Raw genomic sequence first — 26,520 nt, 5'->3', positions numbered from 1 at the left:
TTCGAAAACTGACAGAGCTCCCTCTATACAAATCAAACTGTAGACGGTGTGAAAGCACCTATTGTTTTAAATAATGGTCGGAATGTGACCTGTGAGCCTTCTGAATTACCGTGGGACAGCACATTCTAAACTAAAATGTTCAATCAATAAAGTAACATCTTATCTTATCTTAATAATATCTTCATATTAATAATAATAATAAATCATACAGTATGTGTCCGAAAGGGAGCAGGAGGAAGCAAACACAAAGATATACAAAGATATACTGCATATTAAAGCAAACGATTGTAAAGGTTAAAGTATGAGCATAACAAATAAAGAAGTGTAATGTAAACATTTACATTATAATTATGATTATTTAATATATAAAGACTATATATTATTGAATTACAAGATTAGATATACTTTAGTTGATCTAAAATATTGATGTGTTCAAATGCTCTTCAAAACACAACTGAAAGTCCATGAAACTTGTCTTTCTGTATTTGTGAATGAAGCGCCATCTCCTGGTTAAAACCTGAAATAGAAAATCTGGCAACGCCCTCTTGGAAAATAGTGGGAGGGCTTAACATTCCTCTATACTGGTCTGTGGCAGGTCGTAGGCAGGAAGCTGTAAGCTGGAGTCTGAAATTCAGTGCTACATCTGTAGTTGTCCATTTAGCAACTTGTTACCAACAGCCTTTTTTTAAACACATACAATTTGTAGATTTTTAACAACAGGCTTTTCACTGACGTGGTTTATGGTGTACACAAACATGAACATCTCTTCAGCTTGATGTTTTTAAGCCCAGTAACTGTATGTGTCGACAACAATTATGCTAAATGAAATGAAGAAGTTTAGTCATTCTTTCCCCAGCTTGTATGCCTATTAGTATGAAGAATCAATCAAAACATTATTGAAGGAGATATATTTAATTAAACACATTAATACACAGGAGGAGTCAATATAATAAAAACAACACGATTAAAAATAAAGTCAACATGTCTTTGGAGAGTGGGGTTGGAATCGCCAGAATTTGGATTCCTGACTCAGTAAATCCTGCAACCAGCTCTAGTTGCAAACTTGTCTCATACAGTTAACATTACATGTCAGCTTATATGCAACAGGGATCTGTTGTTCACTGTGAACCTTCAGTATGAACACAGGTCTAGTGTCAAAGTATTTGCCTCCCTTTATAAAAGTTGCTTATCTGGTTAATCGTCACATAAGATGAGTCGTGTGAGGGGTGAGATCGGGTTCAAGTTTAGCTAAGGGAAACTTGATCAAACAGGGAGTAGAATAAACTCAGAGGAAATTAAAGGTGTAGAAGTCGCTGAGAACCCGGAGGTTGTTGTGTTACATGCTGGATGTCAGTGATAACTTTTGATAAACTCCCTTTTTCAAAATCTTACATGATTTCTTTAGTCTTCCCTGGTAGACGTGAAGAGTGGCTAAAGTGACAAAGAGGCCATTGGAAAGTCCAGGAGAAGCTCTCAACGACCTTCTGTGCTGTTGATTTGTATCTTTACTATATTTCCAACAGTCACTGCTTCTTCAGTTAACTGATAAATAAGATACTTTCAGTTGGCTAGAACAACACTGTGTGAGGTAAACAGTGAAAGTGCTGAACATACAGATCAAGAGAAAAGTGGATTATGCAGCATGAGTCAACAAAAACCGCTGTCCCCAAAGAACAAGGTACAAACTGTTTACAGCCAACAATAAAAACACACAAAAGGAATTAGATACTTAAAAAAGAGGTACTGTTTTTCAATATGTTCTATTTGCCTGAATGATAACAAACCAAATCCAGGTAACATTTCCCCCAAATGTACTTTGTTAATGCAAAATGACGGTGTCCGACAGGTGCAAACGGAGATAGAAAACAAAAGTGCTCAAACACATTCAAATTAAGAAACATCTTCATCAACTAGACAACACATGCGCAGCGTTTCGTAAAAATTCACCAACTTTAGGTAACATGCACATTGTTTACTAAAATTGCTGCAAATACAAAACGCTGCAAGAAGCTCAAAACACAACCGAAACACTAAACAATGACGCACACTGCTGGGACCGGAGCACTTGTTGGTGTTCGGGGAATATAAAGTTGGCCAGTTGTCACTGGTGGAAATTTAGCTAAAATATACATTTTATTGACTTATATTGAAATGTGATCGCATGATTCCTTCTGATATTAATGCAGATATGCTAGCTAGCTAGCATTGCTAACATAGTCATTTCCAATGTACCGACAAAACTCAATTATGAAACAGACTAACTGTGCAAACAGAGACACTTTGCCAACTTCATAATCCTAGAGACCCCGTTTCCGTTGTGTTCTGAGCTTCTAGCAGCGTTTTGTATTTGCAGCGTTTCATCTACACTGCGTTTTTAGAAGCCTCATGGCAGTGCATGTTTCGTCAAGTTAGTGAAGATGTTTCTTCATATTCAAATGTATTTTTTCATATTTGCATTGTTTTTTAAGGAGACAGGCGTTTCTCCTAATGGGAGTGGTTTGGGCCTTTTTAGCTAATTGTTGGCTCCCGCACAAAATAATTAAATATGTATGTTAATAGAATAAAAGATTGGCACCATCGAGAACTATATCTTTACATTTCAAATGTTGCACTTTTTCCTCTATGCTAACGAATTAGCCAATGTTCTAAATCTCCAATTTTACATTGCACATTAGCCAATTTTCACTGTCAAACTAAACACTATTCCACTGACAGAACATTTCACTCATAGGCAGGATTTCAAGGTTATGATCCAAAGGAGAAAAGCAATCTGTGTCATGGCCGATTTCTGAGAAGAATATCCTTTAAACATGACTGTGACAGATGAAACAACAACATACCTCTCACAGGCATGGCTGTTCCAAGCCACAAGCTGGGGATTTGTGACTTGTGACTCTAAATGTAATGAAGCATTCAGCGAAGGTGAGGGTTGGGGTTAGCCTCAGGGAAAGTAGTCTACACAGGGCCCCCACAATAACAGCAAGACAAACGTGTATGTGTGTGAGTCCCCCTGCGGAGGACTTCCTCCCCTGACTCTGGCATCATGTTGACGCACAGCTGGGCTACTGTAACTGTGAGCTGCTGTAATGTGATGCGATTGGACCAGACATTAAGGTCAGGCTGTAAGAAAAACCTCATGAAAATAAAACCTCTTCATATAGCAGCGAAGGTCATTTCGGGGGCAATGGCCACAGATTTGACCTCATTATGATTGGCCGCGGTGTTTCTCTTTAATGCAGTGACAAAGCACCTCTGACTCTGCTGGTTAATCATTGCCTCGTCTGTATTTAATTATCCAAACACTCAAACTGAAGTCATTTTTCTGAGTTATAGTTTTTTTTATAAAGCTACTGCTGATGAAATGTGCAGGAGGGTGATTCTATAGTAAAGACTGTACTCAGGCAGATGGTCACTTCATAGGTTTGGGATCACAGCCTTTCAAATAAATAAGGGCACTTTATTCAAATCAATACCCCTTAAAAATCTATTAGGGACATTTCTGCCAGGGAAACAAAAACGATCTGAAGCAGCTTATTAAGAATGTGTTGTAAAGATTGTTTGCTGCTCTTTTTCTGCAGGAAATTTGGTTTTTGGCCATTTAAAAAAAGAGAGATATTTACTATTTTTCTACATTTAATTTATTATAGTATCCTTTATTTAGCCAGAAATGTCCCATTTAAATACACAATCTCTTCTTCCAGCAAATCAAAGGAACAAAATGTGTTGTGCACCGAGAGAAATGCTAGAAAGGTTCATGTTGTTTATGTTTGCTTTCTCTCTTTCCAGGCTTCTTGATTGTTTGCACCTGTCATCCACCCTGTGTCTCCTGTGTTCATCAGTGTCAGCCCCGCCCCTGATTGGTCCCACCTGTGTCTTGTCACCCTGTGCTTAAATTCCCCTGTCTCACAATGTTCTTTGTCAGTTCGTATTGTCTTATGGTATGGTATGGTCAGGTCGATGTTTCTTGTGCTCGTGAAAAGTTTAATTCCTCACTACGTGAGCGCTTTCATTTTTTGTTCACAATTTTTGTCATCTCGACTAGAGATTGATAGTTACCCTTTTTGTTGTTCACTGCTGTATTGGAAAATAAAGTATCTTACAAATACTTTACCTCTGTCTCCCGGGTCGTGCAATTGGGTCCTACATCCTAAGTGTCTGAGTTCATAACAAAATGCATTATCAGTTTTACATACTAGAACCATAGTCTTCATATGAGAAGTGGACTTGGTTATGAAGCCTAAAGTTTGGCATTTTGTGTTTTTCTTATTGTTTTTTTGGAACCAGAAGTGAAACTAAGTATAACTGAGCGCTGAACAAGAGCTTTGAATTAACCAGAATGTTATTAACTTTTATGAAACGAAAATCCACCCTCAGGGTTGAACGTTAACACTGCAGTAGGTTTCTATACAATCGGACTTATTTTTAAAACCAGTTGAGTGTGGAGCACTTTAACATTGGTTTTACTCTTCAGTTAATTGTTAGTTTTTCACCATAGATAAAGGTAAATGACGTCCTTAAGAGATTGCCACACTTAACTAATTGTGATAAACAGTTAAAGATCAAACTTCCCAACAGGATAATATCAAAAGTACTTCAATACATTTGGCTGCTTGTAAAACCTGTTTCTTCTGACAAAACGAGAGAAAGAAGCAGCCAGTAGACGGGGTTCCTTCAATAGTCAGCCTTAGGCCATCTGGAAATAAACGATGTATTCACCAGTCAGTCAGACTCCTTTCTGCATTCTTTGCGCACACTTAAGCAAAGTCTGTATATGAGCCCATTTGGAAGAATTATAAGCATCCAGATGTGTCCACTAAGAGCCATATATACCACATCCCGACATGCTGCACATACACAAGTAGTCAAGAGGTGCTTTCACACCGCAGTACTTTTCCCACAAAGGTTCATCAGAACTTAGTTCATGAGAACTCTTTAGTTCTCATGAACTAAGTACAGATTGCGTTCACACCGGAATAACTCCCTGAGGGAGGATCAGGCAAATGAAGCCGCTGACGTCACTTCTTCTTCTTCTGCTTTGGGTTTACTGGCAGCCCGCAAACCACTTCACGGCGTATACTGTCACCCGAAGTCCCCGGCCGGAAGTCCCCGGAGTTGGGGACTGGCTTCTAGAGATGGCAAATCCGGATCCTTTTATGGACTCGGTGTCTTATGAGTCAGTCATTGAAGAGATCCGGATCATACGAGTCATTTGAGTCAGCATCACCAAGACAGTAGAAATCCTACCGGTGAAACCGAAAAGTTGTTGCATTTCACGAGCATATTAANTGTTAATAAAATGACAGCAAACTATTTATTTATTTAATTTCATTCAAATGATACTCTCCATTTCTACTTGTGGGAAACGGAGACAAGATCATTGTTGTAGCATTTGAATGAAATTAAATAAATAAATAGTTTGCTGTCATTTTATTAACAATATGAGTACTCTCACTGCTTTTCATCTGTTCTGTCAACTTCAAAGATGATTTAAATAGAGCTATTTCGTTCCCTTCCGTTTATTTTAATGACAGAATTATGTTTTGTTCGCGTTCAATGGGCAAAAAAATGTGATTGCACCAGTTAATTGAGAGGGATCGTTATTCCATTTTGCACATAGATGTGAAAAGTGGATATATATATCATTGATAATTGGACGTGTGATGTCCACCTGTGTCATGGTGTGACTTGATGAAGGTTTATGAGGCACGCTGCTAACCTTTACAAATAAAAAGATACATGTGGAAATAGATGCAAGACACGGAAAAGGAAGGAGATGAAGTAGCTAATGTTGTTAGCATGAATGCTACTATATGTTGTGTTTTTATATCAACAGTGGAGCTAATGACTACATGTCTGTAAAAGATGTGTTACCTGAACCCAGACCCACAGGAAATCATCAAAAGACATTGCAGTTTCACCCAAATATATCACAAAACATGTTGTTTGTTTTTGTTGGATGGGGCTAAGTTGTGCAGATGCATTCTCTTGATCCAAGCTGTTATTAAGCTGTGATTTACAGTAACTTCATTGCTAACCTTCTCCTGCTCAGTCAAGTCAACGAGATAGTGTGAGGTACTAACCCATAGTCATTTTCAAGTTTCAAGGCTTTTATTGTCATATGTGCATACAGTGTAGTTATGACAATGAAAATCTGAGGTCACAGCCTCCTCCAACAGTGCAATACAATAAAACAGATACAATAGTACAAGTAAATCAAATAAAATAGAATATAATAGAAACAGTGCAATAGTCTATATACAGTAATTGGAATATTGATATATGAGTTGCAAACAGATGAATGTTATGGATGTTGTTTTAGTTTATTACGTACTGTAGATGGAGGTCGGCAGAAAACAGACGACACAGAAAGCAAATGACTGCTTTGTACGGGGGCAGCAGCCTCACATATTTTAGCCAGCTCAAAAAGGCTAAAAAAAATCAATAGAAGCTCAAGTGTACCGTATACTTATAATATTTTATACAGTTATACTCTGCCAAAAGACAGCTCACACTAACAGGGAACTGAGGTGTTTGTATCTCTGCTCAGCAAAGCCAACAGACTGCATTGACAGAAACAGTCATTCTACCTCGCAGCGAACAAGACTCTCTGTTCGACTGCTGGTTAGTTTGTGGGACCTTGGTGTTTCAAACACAAAAACAAACAACCTGAATATAAGCAGAGTAAAGGAAACTAAACACAGCTAGTGAACAGTTGAAAAGTGGCTGGGGAGTTTGTGTTCACTGAGGAGGATTAGTGATAGGGAGCAGGTGTTCCAGCTGGAGAATGGAACCAAACACCCACAGGATCACGAGTGGAAAGTAGGAATAACAGTGCCTGAAATGGCTAATGTAAAATATCAGAGGACAAACGGAGGAAGTGGATAGAGATGAGTCAGAGGAAACTGTGATGAGCAATCTGGGTTCCCATTACAACCCACTCATACATATAAACTCATTTTACTTACTGTAGAAAAACTCCACTTGAATGCAAGATTATCAAAAAAGTGACAGACATCGTGTCAATGATTTCACATGATTTTATGACTTGCAGTGATTAACCCTGTGTTTGTTGTTGTCTGCAGGACTTCCTCACTGACTTGATGATGTCGGAGGTGGATCGCTGCGGGGAGAACGAGCACCTCATCTTCAGAGAGAACACACTCGCGACCAAGGCCATCGAGGAATACCTGAAACTGGTGGGACAGAAGTACCTGCAGGACGCCCTGGGTGAGTGGAGCAGTGATCCGGAAGAGATGGGAGTCAGAAATAGTTTTAAAAGTGGAAAAAAGTGACTATGTGTTCGTAGTTTGGGGTTTCTTTTTTTTCAATTTGTATCTACCGGTACTTGACCTCTCAAAGGCATTCATTCACTCAAGAGTTTTCCTTTTAGTTTGTTTTGTCTGCTTTTAAAAGCTGCTGTTGGAATTCCAAACAGGATCAGCTTTGTAGAAATAATTGATTATTTTACCCCCAATTCTGCAGTGTTAGACAAGGTCAGATCAGGTGTGTCTGTCTGCAGTCGTAACAATAAGCACTCTGTATGCACTGTGTACTTTTCTCCCTCCCTCATTCAGAAATGTACACAGTGGCAGTTTAATCTTCGAACGGCACACATCCCTCCTGTCACCCCCTCCTCTAGTAATGTTAATACTCAACGTGTGTGTTTATGTCGGTCTATGTGTGTGTCTTTTGAACTATAGATGCATCACAGGGTTTATTCAGAGAAATATGAAAGGCTGGTCAATTATGCATTAGTGTCTACGGTGGTAGTTGTTATTGTTTAATGAGTGGCTGAACTATTGAAACCACTGAGTCATCCCAAGGACACGCATGGAGCCATTGTAGCAGTTATGGTTTGTCTTTTATCCCATAACACAAAGGACATTGTTATGTTTGCCACTATCTTTGTGAGGGTAACCTTGCTTGGCGTTAGGGCTGCACGATATATCGTGTCGTGACGATAATCGCGTTATGCGCATGCGCGATATTGATCGCAGGATGTAAATTCTTCTTTTTTTTTAGGACGTGCGATATTAAGTAGGCAAATGAACTCAAACACGTCATGTTACAATTATTTTGCTGCTTGCTATAAAAGGAAAACTTGCGTGGCTCTCATGTCAGGGGTACTTGAGTGAGTGACATGCAGGCCCTGCATGCACAGCAAACCACCAATCACAACCATTCTTGATCAGAACGCAGCAGGTTAACCGAGCTAGCTCAGTTTGTTGCTCTGATAACTTAAGATCCAGAAGTCCGTGACTAAAATCCTTCATCCGGTTAAATATTGTAAAAGAAATACCAATTGTATAGCAAAAAAGTTCATATAGTTCAAGAAAGGATGGTTTGCGGACAAAAAAAACTGTCTGTATTTTTTCAAATCGCAATATATATATCGCAGGGGAAGAAAATATCACAATGTCAGTTTTTTCCAATATCGTGCAGCCCTATTTGGCGTGCATGAATCTTCTAGCTCTGTCAGTCATCTGTTTTTGTTCGTTGTCACAGCAGGTCAAACTAAAATTATCTGTTTTAAAAAGAAGTTTTTTTGAGTTTATGGTTCAGCCTGCAAAAATCTCAAGGACAATGTAAAACTCTGTTCCCCGTAGCTTAGCCATCATATTTCCCTCTGTCCTCGCTCTGCTCTGTAGGACTTTGCAGCACTTAAATTCACCAACATAAGCAAATAATACAGTTTGCTGATCTAGACAGACTCATACGTTACTTATTTTCCTGTTCCCTGTGTGTTTGCTTTCAGGTGAGTTCATCAAGGCTCTGTATGAGTCAGATGAGAACTGTGAGGTGGATCCGTCCAGATGTTCCTCAGGCGACCTGCAGGAGCACCAGAGTAACCTGAAGATGTGCTGCGAGCTGGCCTTCTGCAAAATCATCAACTCATACTGGTGAGTACTGGAACACGGCATTAATAAACAGTGTCTCAATGGGTATACTTAAAATATCCACTCTTCCAAGTAATCATAGAAACACTTAATCCCAAAAGTGATCATTTGTTTATCAAAAATGTTGATTCCTATGCCTGCACAGTGAACAAATAAACAAAAAACTGAGAATATTCTTAATGTATTATAAATACATGAGGCGCCTTGTTTAACAAAAGGCAAAACTCTATCAAAACCTTTGTTTACAAACCTTTACAGAACTCTTTGACACAAATCATGTTCTTTCATTCATAAAAAACTGTCTCCTTTTTTTGAATCTTCATTATAATGTTGGCATGCAAGAAAATCTCAAATGATGGATAATTGATGGATTAAAAGGGATTGGATTCAAATCGAATGAAAAGGAAACGGTAGAAAGCCAAGGCGCTCTGAATAATGAGAACACAGATGTATAGAAAGTGATTGCAATCAAATCAGTCACAGCTTCATTCTTGTTGTTTGCATTCATCAAAGGAAAAAAGGCATAAGGAAGGTGACACATCAAATCAAATGCAAATAATATGCTAAAAGAAAACTGTTCTGAATTATACATATCGCTTTAGATTACGTGCTGATGTTCATAATTGGCTATTTTTTTAAAAGAATCATTCTCAGGAGGTGCTCTGTGTCTATACTGCAGTCTCCTAGCATCGATTCCTAACAGCTTTATGAGAGGTCTGCAGCTCTTTTAAATTCAAGAGCAATTGAAGTGAGACAAAACGTTATGAAATCATTTGTATTCTCACGTTGGGGAGCAGGAGTGAGAATGAATCACAGCTCCAGCCCATCTGTCCCTAAAGTATGGTTTGGGAATATAAAAAAGACCAAAAACATTTTCATGTGTACTTTATTTCACACTTTATTAATTATGTTCATGTGGCATGATGTTCATTCTCTGAAAAAAAACGCTCCTTTGTTCCTCTCCAGTGTATTTCCAAGGGAGCTGAAAGAGGTGTTTGCGTCGTGGCGTCAGGAGTGCAGCAACAGGGGTCGCCCGGACATCAGCGAGCGTCTCATCAGCGCCTCCTTGTTTCTGCGGTTCCTCTGTCCAGCTATCATGTCCCCCTCGCTGTTCAATCTGATGCAGGAGTATCCAGACGACCGCACAGCACGCACGCTCACACTCATCGCTAAAGTCACACAAAACCTGGCCAACTTCACCAAGTGAGTGTGGGGTATTTGGAGAAGAGAAATCCCAATACCAATCTTATTAGCAGAGGACTTTTGGAATTTGCTTCAAATAACTTTGTTTGCATTCTTCATTGTCCCCTTTCCTGTTCTTGTTCGCCTTCAGATTTGGCAACAAGGAAGAGTACATGTCCTTCATGAACCAGTTCCTGGAGCACGAGTGGACCAACATGCAGCGCTTCCTGCTGGAAATCTCAAACCCAGAGACCATCTCCAACACGGCGGGCTTCGAGGGGTACATCGACCTGGGCAGGGAGCTCTCCACCCTGCACTCCCTCCTCTCTGAGGTGGTGTTCCAGATGGACCAGGTACTGACTCAGCATCATCAGGAGTTTCTCTCACTCAGAATGTATTGTCAACTAGTGTCACCTCCTGATTTGTCCATCGATTTGGACGAGGAGAGTAAACCTGGCCCCTCTTTACTCTATATTGTGTGTACGGAAACAAAGCCAAAGTTTAGCTTGACATTATTTTTGCACTAATACGCACAATAATTAACTTTAAAACTTTTAATTTGGCGTCAATATGAACATGATGGAATAACTTCCAGTGCATTTAAATGTTGACAAGGTTGCTGACGTTAACAGGCCCGCCCCCCCCTACACGCAGACCACGCAGACTGCGGAGGGAGCATCATCTGAAGCGCAAATGTGGCGCACCTTTATGCGCTTATGCCCCCCACCCGCTCGCGACACGAGGGCCTCATCACATAACTTTGCGTGGGGCCACAAGTTGGCCAGGGGCGGCCCTGCGAGACTTGCAGCAAGAGTGATGGTAGCTAAAGCCTTGTTTATAGGTAGAGTACCAGCAGGCACAGGGCTGCTGTTGTTCAGCGTGTTGTAGGATTCCTTATTCTCTGAAATCCCAGACGGCCAACAAATAAAATGTTATGTAAGGAAGCAAGAAGTCAAATCTCATATCCAAAACGTATAAATACACTTTTATTGCTTTATACAATCCCTGTAAAGAAAGGAGTCAAGTGTTTGAAACAGAAAATGTATTATTGGGAAAGGTTGAAAAGTCCTGTATGGATTTTAAAACAGTGTGAGACTTTGAAGAAGAAAGCCTGAGACATGTTAATAGTGAATATTACTTCATTATTTGATTCTTTTTTTCCGAGAGACGTTTGTTATAGCCACCAGCGTGCTGTGCTGAACACATGCTTTAAAAAACAATTCAGATTGTTATGCAATCGCTTCTCTCGAAAAGAAATTGGGATATATAAATATTCTAAAGATTTCTTAAAGGATCGAAATCAGCTTTTCCGGAGGTCCAAAGGTCTTTAAATTATTATCACAAGCTTCAGGGTTTGAATCAGACTACATTAGGATGTTTATGGAATCGCATCAATCAATAATTCATTATTGCATTGCGTAAACAGTGAAGCCTGAGATGCTGGGTGAGGCTTATTAATGGATTTACAAGGACGTGTACATTAGCGCTGGTAGCAGATGGGAAGCTGGTAATAATTAGATAAAGGGCAGATTCTTTTTTTCAGTTTTTTTGTTAGAGCATTCTGCTCTCTTTCAATAATTCAGAAATCACAGCGTGTCTGGTTAAGTCCATCAGGCTGACCGGCCTTATTCATTATTCAGTATGTTGTCTGAATAAGAGAGTTGAATGCATGGCATAGGGGAAATAGCAAAGTCTAAAAAATATGCAAATATCGTCTTCAGCTAAAAAGCTCAGAAATGACATCCAGTTAACGTAATGAAGAGCTCCAGAGTGATGTTTCCTTTGCCTTGTGTCTCCCTCTTCACAGAGCGTAGCCTCCAAGCTGGGTCCTCTGCCCAGGATCCTGCGGGAGGTGAACTCGGCTCTATCCAACCCGTCCTGCGTCCAGATGACCCCCGGACCCTCCTCAGAGCTCTCAGGCTCGCCCCCCCCTGAGGCCGGCTGCAGCATCTCCACCGGCCTGCAGAAGATGGTCATAGACAACGAGCTTTCAGGGTAAGACAGGGAGGTAACACCTCCTCTAGAACACACACACATAAAGTTTGTAATCTGCATGAATGAACACATACATGCAGATTACACTTTTTTATGTTTAACTGAAAGATTCGAGGTTTCAAAGACTATTTGATAGAGTATATGTGCTGTTAAATCGAGCAGCACGTTAAAGGAAGCTAGCTAACGTTCCTGCAGCTGCTAGCATGGCTATCTAGCCATAGCTATGCAAAGCCTTAATATAGAACAATTAAAACATGTATACTATGCATTTCTGCTCCTTCTCTGCATATTTATATATTTAAGTCTTTGAGTGAAATAAATACAAATGACTCTTTGTACAAGCAGAACATATTCCTGAGAGCGCAGACATCAGTCAAAGCCCATGCTTCATCTCTCATTGTTGAGTGAAAATGTATTTGTTTATCCGCACTGTGATTCATATCCACTCCCAAATTGAATGTGTTCTTCATTTGCCAATTTAACACTGTTCCACCGAGTTTTATGAAAATCTAGCTAAAGCTTTTTTACATATTCCTGGAAAAAACCATACCTACTTGGCAGTAGTAAATATCACAGCCTTTTAAGCCAATCAACAAAGTCTTTAAACAGTCCTTATATTAGGAAACAAACAAATAAAAACATTTGGTGCCAACAATATAAACTTGCAACCCTTGTAACAGCTCATCCGTTTGTATAAAGGTCAGTTATCAATAAATCCAAGTGGGTATTAAAAACACGGAGGAGCTTTTGCCTGTGAAGGAGATGCTGTTCTCAAAGCAGTTCTGCTGAGTGTTAATGTTTGTCAGCCGTTGCCGTGACACAGCGTGAGTGTCACCCCTGCTTGTTTACATCAGCCAGATGAAACCTCTTTACTCTCCTGCGGGTGAATACACTGACTGACTGCACCTTATCTCCCTTATCTATGTCCTCTAACTCCCTGGCAGAACAATGGCAGGAGGCAAGGTGACACTTATAAAGATTAACATGAAGGCACAGGGGCCCACAGATGTATGAGTAACAGCCAGCAGACACAACACCAGAGCACCAGCAGAGATCATACTGCACATAACAGGTAGAAGATAATACAGCTGCTGTCATTATGGTAATCATAGGTCCACGATCTATAGAGCTAATTAAGAGATGTCCCTATAAGACCTGGTGTCAGAGCCTCTTTACTTTATCACAGTTACTGTTTGCTCATATATTGACTTGTCTGTGGTGTGGCGATATTCAAATGAGTTCACGATTCTCACATAATTGTTTCTCATTCAACAACCAGCGACACGCAAAGTAGGAGACAGTGCCAACATTGAGAGAGGGAAGACATTGAGCAGAATGAAGAGGTGAAAAGCAGTTATGAAGGGAGGGTAATGGAACGGATGGGAGAAGGACATAGAAAGGAGGAGATGAGCGGGATGTGACTCATTGAGATTATTGGAAGATAAATCACGGCTGTCAAGGTAATCGTCTCTTCTGGCGATAAAGCCTCCATCTGCTGGCTGAAGGGAAGGAAGAGAGGGAAGATGAAGGGACTCCAGGGGCCACACATTCTCAAAAACTAGCCTCAAGTCTATTTTCCACTGCAGCTACTTTCACAATAGCTTAGCATTTTTGCTACATTTTCAAACTACTGTTGCTAGACAACCTTAATTATGACCAGTAGCTTATTAATGCAGAATGCTAATTAATGAACACATTACTGAGTCAGTTCAATGACTTATATATATATATATATAACACATACTGACATACTTAAACACATATTTTCAAGGTGAAAACAATACCACTGTCTTCTGTTTCCAGTGAGATTGAAATATGCAATTACAGTGCATTCACAAACAGGAAATCACCAAATAATTCCTGTTTTTGTGGGTCCGCATTTCAAGGTTCACTTGTGGCTGAACTAAGTTGGCTGAGGTTTTAAAATGCACACCATATTAATTGTATGTTTTCGCTATGTCTCCTTCAGATTAGTAGACTTCACCCGGTTACCCTCCCCCACCCCGGAGAATAAGGACCTGTTCTTTGTGACACGGAGCTCAGGGATCCAGCCATCCCCAGCACGCAGCTCCAGCTACTCCGAGACCAATGAACCCGACCTGGGAATGGCCAACGGCAGCAAGAGCCTGTCCATGGTGGACCTCCAGGACCCCCGCAGTCTGGAGGGGGGGCCAGGTCCCAGCTCCTCGGAGGCCCTGAGTGAAGGTGTAAGCTCTTTGGGGGTGTGGTCCGCCAGAGCCCCACAAGGAAACATCCCGGGGGGTCCCACTCTGAGGAGGTCCGGCCAGACCCCCCCCACCCTGGCAACAGAGAGCACCCCCGGCCGACCCGCCCAGCTCCTAGCCCCCCTCTCCTTCCAGAACCCTGTGTACCAGATGGCGGCGTGCCTACCTGTGTCCCCCCGGGGGATGAACGACTCAGGGTCAGAGTGCCAAAGCTCTGTCAGTTCCCATAGCAACAACGAGGATGGGCCCGCGGGAGGGAAGCACTCTTTCTTGAATCACGGTGGAGGTGGGGGAGGGAGCAGCGGGGACGAGTACACCCGGCGCTCAGGGGAGTTTAACCGCCGACAGCTGTCCCTCACAGAGCAGCAGCACCAGCCCACCGTGCCCAGACAGAACAGCGCCGGCCCCCAGCGGAGGATAGACCAGCCCCCGCCTCAGAGCATCACTCGGGGCCGCACCCCCCCGAACCTCCTCACCAGTGGACCCTACCCCCGGCCCTCCTCTGGAAACTTGATGACCAACTCACCGGACTGGCCTGGCAGCGGAGCGCGGTTACGGCAGCAGTCCTCCTCCTCTAAAGGGGACAGTCCGGAGACCAAGCAGAGGGGGCCACACAAACAGGTACGCACTCAGAGTGTAGCGTACACATAGTCTATCAATTACCCAACCTGTGTTACCTTGTGTGAAGAAATCACTATTCATGTATAAAAAAAACTAAAATGATCGATGAGTTTAAGTAAATTAGGGGAGCAAAAACAGCAAAACTAAACCAAATATCTGTCGTAAAAACACTCTTTCTGGGTTAGGGTTTCTATTTTTTTTATGTATGTGCAATACCAGATTTACATGTACATGCCAACAAAAGAAAATCCCAATTTAGGATCAATTCAATAAATCTGAACTCATAATATTACCTCTTCCTAAACACAAATAATATTGATGATAAACTATACGCTTGTTCAGTTTGATTAAAAAGTCCCGTTGTGGTGAATTGCTTGGGAAGTGTTTGGGAAAAAGTGAGGTTGAGGATGGATAAATAACACTTGGATTTTTCTGCACAATTCTGTGAGTTTTTATTAACATATATTTTACTACAGTTGTTAAACGTGGCCCCCAATAACTTATATTCATCAGGATTTTCTTCTATTTTGTATTATTTATTCACTGTGGATGCATGTGAGAAAAACTAAGCTTCAAGGTCACACAGGGTGACTAACTAATACACAAATCATAATGTTGTGGTGGAAGTATTCTTCTGAATTCCAGTACAATATTTAAAGATCATTATTCAAGACAGCCAACTAGAGCTGCCTCAGGGGCTATGACACCGGAGTACTTTTCCCAGAAATAGTTCCGATAGTTCCTGGGATGTTGCGTTCACACCAAAAAGATCTTTTTTTTCGGGAACCTTTTCACCCCTTTTTAGGGACTTTCCTGGGGAGAAAAATGTTCCAATTTCTGATTGTCTGGGCGAATTGCAAACCACGCCCCGTAAAACTCTGAAACGTTTTTGTGAAGCCGCCATTTTATTTGCTATCATTAGCATTATTAGCATTAGTCCAGCACACCAACGGAGAGAGACTAACTTATGGCAACACAAAATAAAACATGGGATCGGTGGAGTGATGAGGAGGTGTCGGCGCTTCTGGCGATTTACCCGGGGCTTCGGGTGGCGATTTACTGCCACCCAAAGTCCCGGACTCTGGGGGGCTCCGGGACTTCGGGTGGCAGTATACGACGTGAAGTTGTTTGCGGCCTGCCAGTAAACACAAAGAAGAAGAAGTGACGTCATCTCTGGTGTCCTCACAGTGGGGGGGGGGGTTACATTGTTTAATGCATTCACCCGAAAGTCTATGTTCTATATTGTCAGGTCAGGACTATCAGCTGTAATTAAAACACTGCTCAATAGTTGCCCTTGGATAATGGCTCAAGGGAAGGGCATACAGTATTAACCATAATGCTTTGCTCTCCTCTCTGTGGGATACAGTATTGACTTATTTACTGATCGCACCAAATCCTAATTAAATGTGCATGTGAGGGGAAGTCATTTATTATGTATTGGTCAAAGCAGCAAAGGACCTTAAAGCCACTATGTGAGGATTTTTATGTGGTTTTTAATTTTTTTTTTGGATTGTAATGCTGGTTGCTCCATCGCTTTGGTCCAGAATGACATTTCTCCACAGCTTTGGGATGGATCGCCATATAATTGTACACGTTAATGATCCCCAAAGGATGGATCCAAACAGCTTTGTGATCAAGTGACCTTTTGCACCACTAAATCTTAAATTGTCTAGTAAAATATCTTGACATAGATTTTTTTTTACATTTTCTAAAGACCTTCATGGCTCCTAGATCAAAAATCAGAATCAGAAACAGGTTTATTGCCAGGTACAGTAGGTTCGCACATACTAGGAATTTGACTAGATGTCATGGTGCATGATTTTGGTGACCCTCTGACTTTTCCTTCTGTTCAACGATTGTGGTTTTTAGAGAAATATCTCTCACTGACTTATTGTACATACACTTTTATTTCCCTCAGGATGATCTGTAATTACTTTGGTGGTCTAACGATAGCATTGGGTTCATTTTTTTAATATGTATTTATCATCATTTTTTTAATATAACTATTTTTGATCCTACCACAGTAGAAATTCAGAAATATTTGAGTTCTGCATACTGGCTTTAAGTTGACTTTCCCACCCATTGAACGTACATGTGTTACATCTAAAAGATTCAAAGTTAAGTATGTGTTTAGAAAACAGTAACATTTTGATTCCAAATGAATTTAAATTCATATCTTGACTTTTCCCTACAGGTCTCGATTCAATAATTAGTCAGAATGAGTGTAATTGTAAAAACAATTATAATTAGTTTTAATCTGTAGGAGTATAAGTTTTATTTAACATTTCCAAAAAAAAAAGACTAGCCAATGAGGAAACGGCACCCATATTTTATTTTTTTATTACATATTGTCCGTTTGCAAATATTCGATTTCCAGCCTTTTAAAAAGCCCTCAATGCAAATGAGTGGGCTGAACTAAAAACATCCTACTTCTGCTCTCATGTTCTGCAACAGCCCACAGCTTTTCTTCTCATCTGTATATCAGCCAACTGGCAGATGGAAACACACACACACACACACACACACACACACACACACACACACACACACACACACACACACACACACACACACACACACACCTTAACTGCTAGTATCTGCCTCCAGGCTGATTTCAATTTCTCTAATTTAATCTTACAGTGTTTACCTTCTTTGCTGCTAGTACGATACTGTAGGCGTACACACTCACACTCACAGATCAGCGCTTGGAGGTGTGTGCTCCGGTGTGTGTGTGTGAGCTTGGAGACAGCGGTGTGTATCCATTCCACCTGCTGCTTTCAGTCCAGATGATTTGGTGCATTTCAAGCTTATTTCTGTTGTTTCTGTGCTGTTATTGCAACCTTCCCTTCCCCTCCCCTCCCCTCCCTGTCACTTGCACTCAGCTCATGTGTGTGTGTATGTGTGTGTGTGTGTCTGTGTGTGTTGTATTGTGTTCACTAGGCCCCCTCCCCAGTGATCCCCAGTGCGCTGGACCGCACAGCAGCCTGGCTTTTGAATATGAATGTGCAGTTTTTAGACCATGAGGGGATGGAGCCCGAGTCACTGAGAAACAGAGAGGATCTGACTCAGGTGGAGAAGGTAACCTACCTCCTCATCCGACCTTTGACCTTTTACCAACCCCTCCTTTCACAACCCACCTCAACCTTCCGCCCTGACGCTCCCACTCAACTCTCCTTCCTTCACCCCTCATTAGCTCCTGCATACACCTCCCTCCCTTTAAACAGCCCTTCCACACTTTAATTGTCTGCAGGATTTATCTCCACTCCTTTTCCTCTAAGCCCGAGGTCCTTCAGACGCACCCAAATTCACACTTATAGTCATGATATGCACATTTATTACATAAAATGGAGGTAAATAGCTTATATTGTGCGTCAGGCAGGCTCTGCATGAGCACACATAATACCTTAATCTACCATTTTTGAGAAAATGGTCTTTCTTAGTGCTGTACATGCTGTTTTTCTGTGATGCTTTTTTCAATACCTGTGCTTTTCACACAGCCGGCAGTGAGCCTCATTGTGTCAAGTGCAGGAAAGTCATAGCAACAGCAATAACGATAGAAAGTCACTTTTTCATTTACAAATCAAAGTATCAGTTACTTTGAATCGGGATTCAAATTCACTGGAATTGTACCATATGTTATTTACGTGACAAATAAGTGGTATGCTGATGGTCTGTAACAAGAAAGGATTTGTTATTTTCAGCCCTAGACTCAAAAGATCAATCAGGTTTAGGTTATTTTATTTGTAGATTTGTATTTCATTTACAAGACAAAGGATCCATTATAACAGACATGACTTTAAAAGCCCACTTGTACAAACATGAAACAATCAAGTCAATAAATGGGCGGTGCTTCCAGAGCAGCCGCGTGACACCGCTACAACTTGATAATCCATAATTAAAATATTTGCAGCTGTTGACCAAGAAATAAACTAACCATTGTGTTTGCACGGCTAAATATACCCTACTTATATTGTCAAAATCCACGAATAACTCCTCGAAATACTGTGTGCAGTGAGGGGGTGCTGGATGTTGTAGTTTTAACCTTCTTCCTTCATTAAAAAAGGTCCCTCCGCCCGCCTTTGAATAACTCACAATTTTCCCCCGTCTCTCTTACCATCTTTGGAATGAAGCCGTGTGTGTGTGTGTGTGTGTGTGTGTGNCTCGGGAGCTGCCCCCCCGCCGGGGCACTGGAAGGGTCTGACGGACCTCGCGCGGGTTCAGCGGGAGTCTCGGAGGAGGGAGCGGAGGACCGAGGCGCAGGGGAGCTGGAGGCCTCGAGGCAGCGAGGCGGGCTGCTTCCATCAAAAATGAAGAAATCCTGAAGGGCAAGGGGAACCAGCTGGAAGAGCTACGAGCGCTCTCTGGTTGAGGGATCCTCAAAGTATCATTTAGGTTTTTTTGCCTCTTACGTCTCTGCCGTAGGCATACATGGTCGCTCATGTCATTTTCAAACTTTTAGATTGTCAGCGTTTGTTGTGTTGCCAAACTTGTCGATTATAGTTTCGCAAAATCTTCCATTTTGGTCATATTTCACAGTTATGTTTGCCGCTGATCATGAGGCAAATACGCGACACTGCTTAAATCGATGTGTGGAAAAAGTCTGGTTTGGATTTTTGATGTCAACTTTTTAAACGTCAGAGTTGGGGTGTTTTGAAAACAAACTGATCTGTTGGAAAGTCAGGACGAAAAAATTTTTTGACGATAAATCCTACAAACCTGTGGCATAGGTTTTCGCCAAGTGGGCTTGTACTCTGACTAGGAGATACCAGGTCTTGACGCTACAATGTGTGTTTCGAGTCACTGTGTTAAACTCTTCGGATTTTAAAAGGCGCTCAACCGGACTTTTCGTTGGTTCCGATGTTCTGGGATTTTGCTTCACAACAAAGGACTTGTTCATGAGAACTGTTCCCCCCCTGTTCAGTCCCTCGCTAGAGAGGTGGTACTTTCCTGGGGAGAAAAATGTTCCAATTTCTGATTGGCTGGGCGAATTGCAAACCACGCCCCGTAAAACTCTGAAAGGTTTTGTGAAGCCGCCATTGTATTAGCATTATTAGCATTATTAGCATTAGCCCAGCGCACCAACGCAGAGAGACTAACTTATGGCAACAAAAAAGAAAACATGGGAGCGGTGGAGATGAGGAGGTGTCGGCGTTCTGGCGATTTGCTCGGGAGTCCCAGCAGCTTCTACTGGGGGAACTAAGTGCTGGGGACTGAGTGCTGGGAACTAAGTACGGCAAAGTACTTGGTGTGAAAGCGGCTAAGGACTCACCTGCTTCTCTGATTCTCTCCTGACCTTCTTGTCTCTTTCTTCTTCTTCCAGCCTCTCTGTGTGAGAGCTCCACAGACTGAAGGCTGAACCAAAACACTTCAGAAGTCCACAAGGAGTGACTTTAACAAAGCCACCTGAAAATACATTTGCACTCAATCAACTGTATTTGCAGATAAGAAACCGTTTGTATTTGAATAAAAAAAAGAAACTAACCCTCTAAAACTTTGTGATTTTATTCCATGAACTTCCCACTTTTCCCATCACCTTTTATTTGACTAGCAGAAGTACTTCTTTGCAACTTTTTCTCCATATTTTTTAAGCTGTTCTATGCATCAAAAGTCATTCATTGTGATGCAGCTATCTGTAAAACCTTCAGTAATTCAGTATTCAGGCTTTCAGTATTCAGGGTTTCATTTCTACACTGAGCTTCAGTTGGTTTTGCAAAAAATTAAAATCAATGTTTATATGGCGTAATTTAAATTAAATACACTGTTTTAATTAGGGCTGTTTAATTCTGAAAAGTCAGTAAAATATCGTCTCCTCCGGTTAGCATTAACATTCGGCTAATATTACGTTTTTTAAGAAAAAGTGAATTTAAGGAGAAATGACACGTGACGTTGCACACTAAACACACTGTCTTTAACCCTCACTTATTGACACTGCAATACTTTTATTAGGGAATGTTTAAATAACCACAGACATTAGAATATTGTAAATGTAATCAGAAAACGCCAGGATGTTTCTTGGACCCGCCCCCATCTAGACCGGCCAATGGGAGAAGACTACAGTTGATAACAGGGGAATCAAGCCGAGAATCGATCTGTCTTCCGCCCAGCACCCCACGCCAACGGGTATCAGCTGACCTGAGGGGGAGGAGCCACGCCACTCACATATTTTCATTTGAATATCATCGCATTATTTGTTTAATTAAACGCTGTTAACTTGTATAAGCTTCCTTGGACTCGTTTCAGCTAATCCTGCTCTCAGGTTTAAATCACCGTTAACAGTTTCAAGATATTTCCTCCAAAACACAAGAATCTACCAACTCTTCCACATTGGGAAAACACCAAATGATATGCAGTGTTTGCAGTACATGTACTCAAATGAAGAGGTAAGTAAGTATGTAGGCTACCGTCATTATAGCCTTTCTGGACAACAGTTAAAACATGGCTTGGCTGATTTGGACCGTTTTGTGGTGCTCTTGGGGGATATTGAGGAAACTGAATCAATTTCTGACATTTTCAGGATCAACAATGGCAGTTTTAACCAGAAAATGCCAATATCTGTACTCTCTGGGCTGATTTTGATCTGGGTCGATTTGGAAGCTTTAGGGGACCCTGGATCATTTGGATTGGACCGATTGTTTATTTATTTGAAAAAGAAATGTCCACGGTAGAGATAATAATGTTCATCTTGTGCTCTCTATATCATGGTATGTGAAAATCAGCCGACAGAGAGTACATTATGTCCACTTTCTGCTTAAAACTGCTATTCTGTATACTGGAAAGGTCAGAAATGGATTCAGCATCCTCATCAGCAGGGGCGGATCTACCGGGGTGGCTGGATGCCTGTTTGTAAATCTCGTTTAAAAACCCACTTCTTTTCCCTGGCATTTACGGACCAGGTGACACTTGTGCTTTTACATTTGGGTTTTTATCTTCCTAGTGTTTTGTATTGTTTGTACGTCATGTAGGAGAGTTTCTCCGTCTGTGGCTCCTGATCTGGTTTCAGTGTCTCGTGTTTTACATTTGTTTCATGTCCTGTCTGTTCTTTATGTATTTATTCTATGTTTTTATACAGTTGTTGATGTACGGCACTTTGTTCAACTCTGTTGTTTTTTAAATGTGCTATAGAAATAAAGTGGATTGGATTGGATAATGATCAACGACAATTATCGGGAAATAGAAAATAAAACTGATGATATAACAAAAATACTTTATTAATATCAGTTTGACGACCAATTGACAAACATGAGGATGTTAAAAAGTGGTAAAGTGTTGAAAATAAAACTAATAAAAGTCATAATAAACAACATTTAAGTGAAAATACAGTGAATTCAAAATTATGATTAAAAGAATTATTAAATCTAAATAATAGAAATAAAGGAAGTAAAGTAAAAATAACGATAAAATGATGACCAATTATCACATTTAAAACAATGATATAGCACCTGTTAGAGCTCCTCTGATACACTTCAAAGGGTTTGACAAGCAATTGATACAAATGTGAAAATAAAATAGATTAAAACAATAAAAAAAGTCATTCAAAAATCAAATGAAATGGAAAATAAAGATGATAGAGTTATAAAGTATAATAACCAGACCGCAATGATGTATTTTATTTAAAATCAGATTACGTGCAGACCCTCACAGATCCTCTGTCAGAAAGCAACACGGCCAAAACACTTCACTTAGTCTCTTTGGATCAGGGGTTGCCAACACGGTGCCCGCAGGCACTTAGTCTCTTTGGATCACTTGCTGTCTCCTCTGGGTTCTGGTTCTGGTTCGGGGGTGTAGAACTGGAACGTGACGCAAACAAGGACCCCGGTGAGGGCGGTGCTTAGAGGGATCTTTAGGGTGGGGGCTGCTGTGGACAAAGGGTGAGGAAACTCTGGATGGGGGGAGGGGGAGGCGTCCACATGTGGAAGGACGTTCAGGAGGTCAGCAGCGCTCTGAGAAACGTCCACAAACAGAGCTATGTTTGCTGGGTCTTCAGGGAGGAGAGGGAGGGGGTCTGTGGAGGTCTGAGGGTCCTCTGAGAGGAGAGAGGGGAAGGAGATGAGGAAGGGAGTTGAGGAAAGAGTGAGGTTCCTGCATCCACCGTTTAGGATGGGGGTGTCTCTGTGATGGGGTCCTGAGGGGGACACAGCTGGGGGTTCTCCTCGGAGGAACTCACCTTCGATTCTCTAATGGAATTCTTGAGGTTCTTCTTCTTCCATGAGACACATTGTTTGGAGGGTAAAAAGAAAAGATTAAAAGAGATTCAACCACAATCTTTGGTGTTGGTGTCAGTTAAAGAGGACGTGTATAGTTTCAGGTTCCATATTTAGTGTGAATGCACAGTATAAGGAGTTTTTTCTAAAAGAGCCCCCCCACACACCACACACACACACAACCACACATACTTACTCACTACTCACACACTACTACTCACACACTATCTCGCACTCAACATGCACAAACCATACTTTGCCTATTTTGACATCTCTGATCGGGAGATTCTAAATGTAAATGGGGGTCAGCTTTGCTAGTTTATCGCGGATCTGTTAGATGCCTATACCAATTTATACATGTATGGAAGAATCCAAGTTATTTAATTATATACTTCTCCCTTTCAGATTTTGTAAATATTTTCTGTTTTACCATACTATTATTATTACAACTATAAAGCTTTCTTATTTCACATCATGAAGATGTGATTTGTGTTTAAGAATTAACAGTATGGCTCTGATGTATGGGTCTCAGTCGTCTGATGTCGCGGCTCCTCCTCCTGATTTTATGAATCATGTTTATTTAAAGTACATTTCATTGATAGTTTCTGATGAGCACCTTCCTCTTCTTGTCTCTCAGGACACTTCAGCCAGCTGAATTCAACTATCTCTTATTTCACTGGTTCCTCCTCCTTCAGATCCACACTGAGCGAGGAGTGTGGTGAATAATCCAACACTTGTGTTTTTTTTTATTGTGTATTACTAAGTACACGAGCTGATTAGCTCATCATTCACTGCACATTCTTAAATTCAGCTTTTCATTGATAACCTGTCATCACTCGTATTCAGCTCTCAGGAATTGTGAAACTCACATTCACTCAAGCTTTCCTCACTTGAGAGGTGAAATGGCGCAGAAAGGCAGTTTCAGCTGGACGGGAAATGTAATTATCTTGTTTCCCATCTGTCTGAGATTACTACTTGAAGGATCCTTTTAGTTGACGGTATCTATCTGTGGACTATCTAGTACTGCATGAAGTGTAATTATTAAAGGCTTCTGGATGGAGAGGATGATCGAAATTTGTATTTCCACCTAAGCTTGCCTTCTCTAGTGCAGCAGAGCTTTTCTAACACCGGCCTTGTCCTGATTCCTTATACATCAATGTTATACAGCTTTAGTGAGAGGAGCTGTAATAGTAAGACTGGATCTCCCCTATTTCATTCTTGCTACCTGTTCTGATTCATCTGTCTATATGTCTGTGAGTTTCTGTTTTTGTTTTACTTTTTTTATATCAAGTATTCGTTACATCTTCTCGTTCTCTATTGTCTCCTCAGTCTCTTCCAGTTTATTTGTAGTAGGAGTGATACTCTGGATCACAGTCAGTAGAGTTATTCATGTCACTTCTTACATCTTGGTTTCTGAAACCATAGATCTCTCTTCTCCACAGTATATTATTTTGTTAATATAGGTATTATTTGGAATGGTACTGTTACTCCTTTTTATATATGCGCTTTATCCTTTAGTCTTTAAGACACCACTTCATATTTTAGCGTTCTTCTACCTTATTATTTATTTTACTATGCATTTCTACTCCATTCACACCCATTTCAAACTATGTGAGTAGTGTACTCTTTACTCTTGTTGACCTTTTTTTATAACTATTTCATCTTCACACCATTTCACACACTCGTTGGCTCTATGCCATCGGATGCATACATACAGGTTGTTATAGTTTATTCTATTTTTCTCTTTATAGTTTATTACAATCGGTATCAAGTTGATTATCGCTATGGGCTTGGTTTTATTTTCTTTTATTTTTTTTAATTTTTTATATTATAATTAAAGATCGAACACCACAACCTTCTTTGGTCTGAAAGCTGATCCACACTCCCTCAGCCACACTCACAGATGTGTCACCACCACATTTTTCTTCACTCACGCATTACATGCTTGGTATACTTATCATGATATATTTATAGAGACTATCTTCAATTGAGTTTTGATAGATAACTCAAAATGTTCCTGAAATCATTTGGTAGTTGTATATATATCTATTTACCTTCTTAAATACTCATTCCTGTGTTTTAATGTCATAAGCTGTATTTGTTACAACATAATTCTTATTTGTTATTTTGTTCTTTCATTTACTCTATGCATGTAGATTTTAAGCTGTCAATCCATTACTTTAATTTGTGATGTGCTTTAATCATCGTTTCCCATTATTGAGATTTTCTGTATTTCTGTATGCAATGTTGATACTATCATATCTTCGGACTCCTTTTCTCATGTGTCTTTGTTTGATGCCATGGAGGTCTTTGTCATTTCTTAATTCTGTCTCATTATGAGTTGATACCTTGTTTTTTCCTCTTGATAATTCCTTTGATATAGTTATACGTATGCTTCTTTAAATATATGGTGTTGTAGTTATATATTATTTTCTTATATGAATTTACGTGTGTTCTTTATACATCTTGTAAATGCTACGAGTCTTCATGATGTAGATATAGCTTAGCAAGAAGACTTTTATTTTATTGTTATCATCACTTTTTTATTCTGTCATTTCCTTTCTAATATTATAACTATATAATATGATGTACATATATATATTAATACATGTTATCTTTTCATTGACATTATTATGTTATTTGTTTGCTGCTCTCAAATTTATATTCTATATCTTATATCGATTAGTATCTCATCCAGTTTTATGTGTTATAACTCTTAATATTTCATTAATACATGTTTTACTTAAATGTTATAAATTTTACTTACATTGTAATTATGAATATAACATTTATATCAATACCATTATAATTTCATTTATTTATTCTACCTACAAATAGCATTAGATCAGTCTTTGCTTGGAGATAATATTATATATGATTTATTATATAATTTATTTACAGTTATTGTCTTTTTTGCACTGACTAATATTTAGAATTTGTAGTTTTGTTAGTTAGTGTGTTGTGTTTGTTTATCATAACTGAAACAGTTTATATGTTACTCTGATGTTATATAGTAATATATTATATCACTTAATTACTTATTTATCATATAATGATAAATAATTAATAAAGTGTATTATATATATATGGTTATGTATTCTGTTGATTAATTGCTAGGTTATGAACACATTCATTTTGTGAAGATAAATTGAATTATCTGATCATAAGTGAACAATGGAATCTTAGATGGTATGTAAGTGATTACGAATATTTATAATCTATGTTTGGAATAATTTTTAAATAAATGGTTTGATCTTTCAAATAACTATGAATAACAAGGATGTTTATCTTCTCTTAGTATTTTTATGTTCCATAGGTACGTCCGATATCGAAGCTGAATGTAGAACAAATTGTGGATAGTTGATACCGGGACTAATGGAGCTCGTAGCGCTTAATTTG

At 40.0% G+C, this 26,520-nt stretch overlaps 2 protein-coding genes across 2 annotated transcripts in view; both read left to right on the top strand.

The window, feature by feature from the left end:
- The window catches only part of LOC104957051 (unconventional myosin-XVIIIb-like), a 22,813-nt gene extending 2,408 nt beyond the window's left edge, over positions 1–20,405 (top strand). The window contains exon 3 of the mRNA XM_010784654.1: positions 20,241–20,405. The gene's annotated coding sequence lies outside the window, so the exon portion shown is untranslated. The remainder of the gene's footprint in view (positions 1–20,240) is intronic.
- The window catches only part of LOC104957124 (disabled homolog 2-interacting protein), a 29,736-nt gene continuing 4,858 nt past the window's right edge, over positions 1,643–26,520 (top strand). The window contains exons 1-8 of the mRNA XM_010784737.1: positions 1,643–1,678; positions 7,083–7,227; positions 8,756–8,900; positions 9,864–10,100; positions 10,231–10,432; positions 11,887–12,074; positions 14,044–14,920; positions 17,861–17,998. Of these exons, the coding sequence (XP_010783039.1) occupies positions 1,643–1,678; positions 7,083–7,227; positions 8,756–8,900; positions 9,864–10,100; positions 10,231–10,432; positions 11,887–12,074; positions 14,044–14,920; positions 17,861–17,998 (1,968 nt within the window). The remainder of the gene's footprint in view (positions 1,679–7,082; positions 7,228–8,755; positions 8,901–9,863; positions 10,101–10,230; positions 10,433–11,886; positions 12,075–14,043; positions 14,921–17,860; positions 17,999–26,520) is intronic.

This window comes from Notothenia coriiceps, unplaced genomic scaffold (genome assembly GCF_000735185.1).
Source record: "Notothenia coriiceps isolate Sejong01 unplaced genomic scaffold, NC01 NC01_scaffold00026424, whole genome shotgun sequence".
NCBI classification, from domain to species: domain Eukaryota; kingdom Metazoa; phylum Chordata; class Actinopteri; order Perciformes; family Nototheniidae; genus Notothenia; species Notothenia coriiceps.
This window is presented reverse-complemented; position numbering and strand designations above follow the sequence as displayed.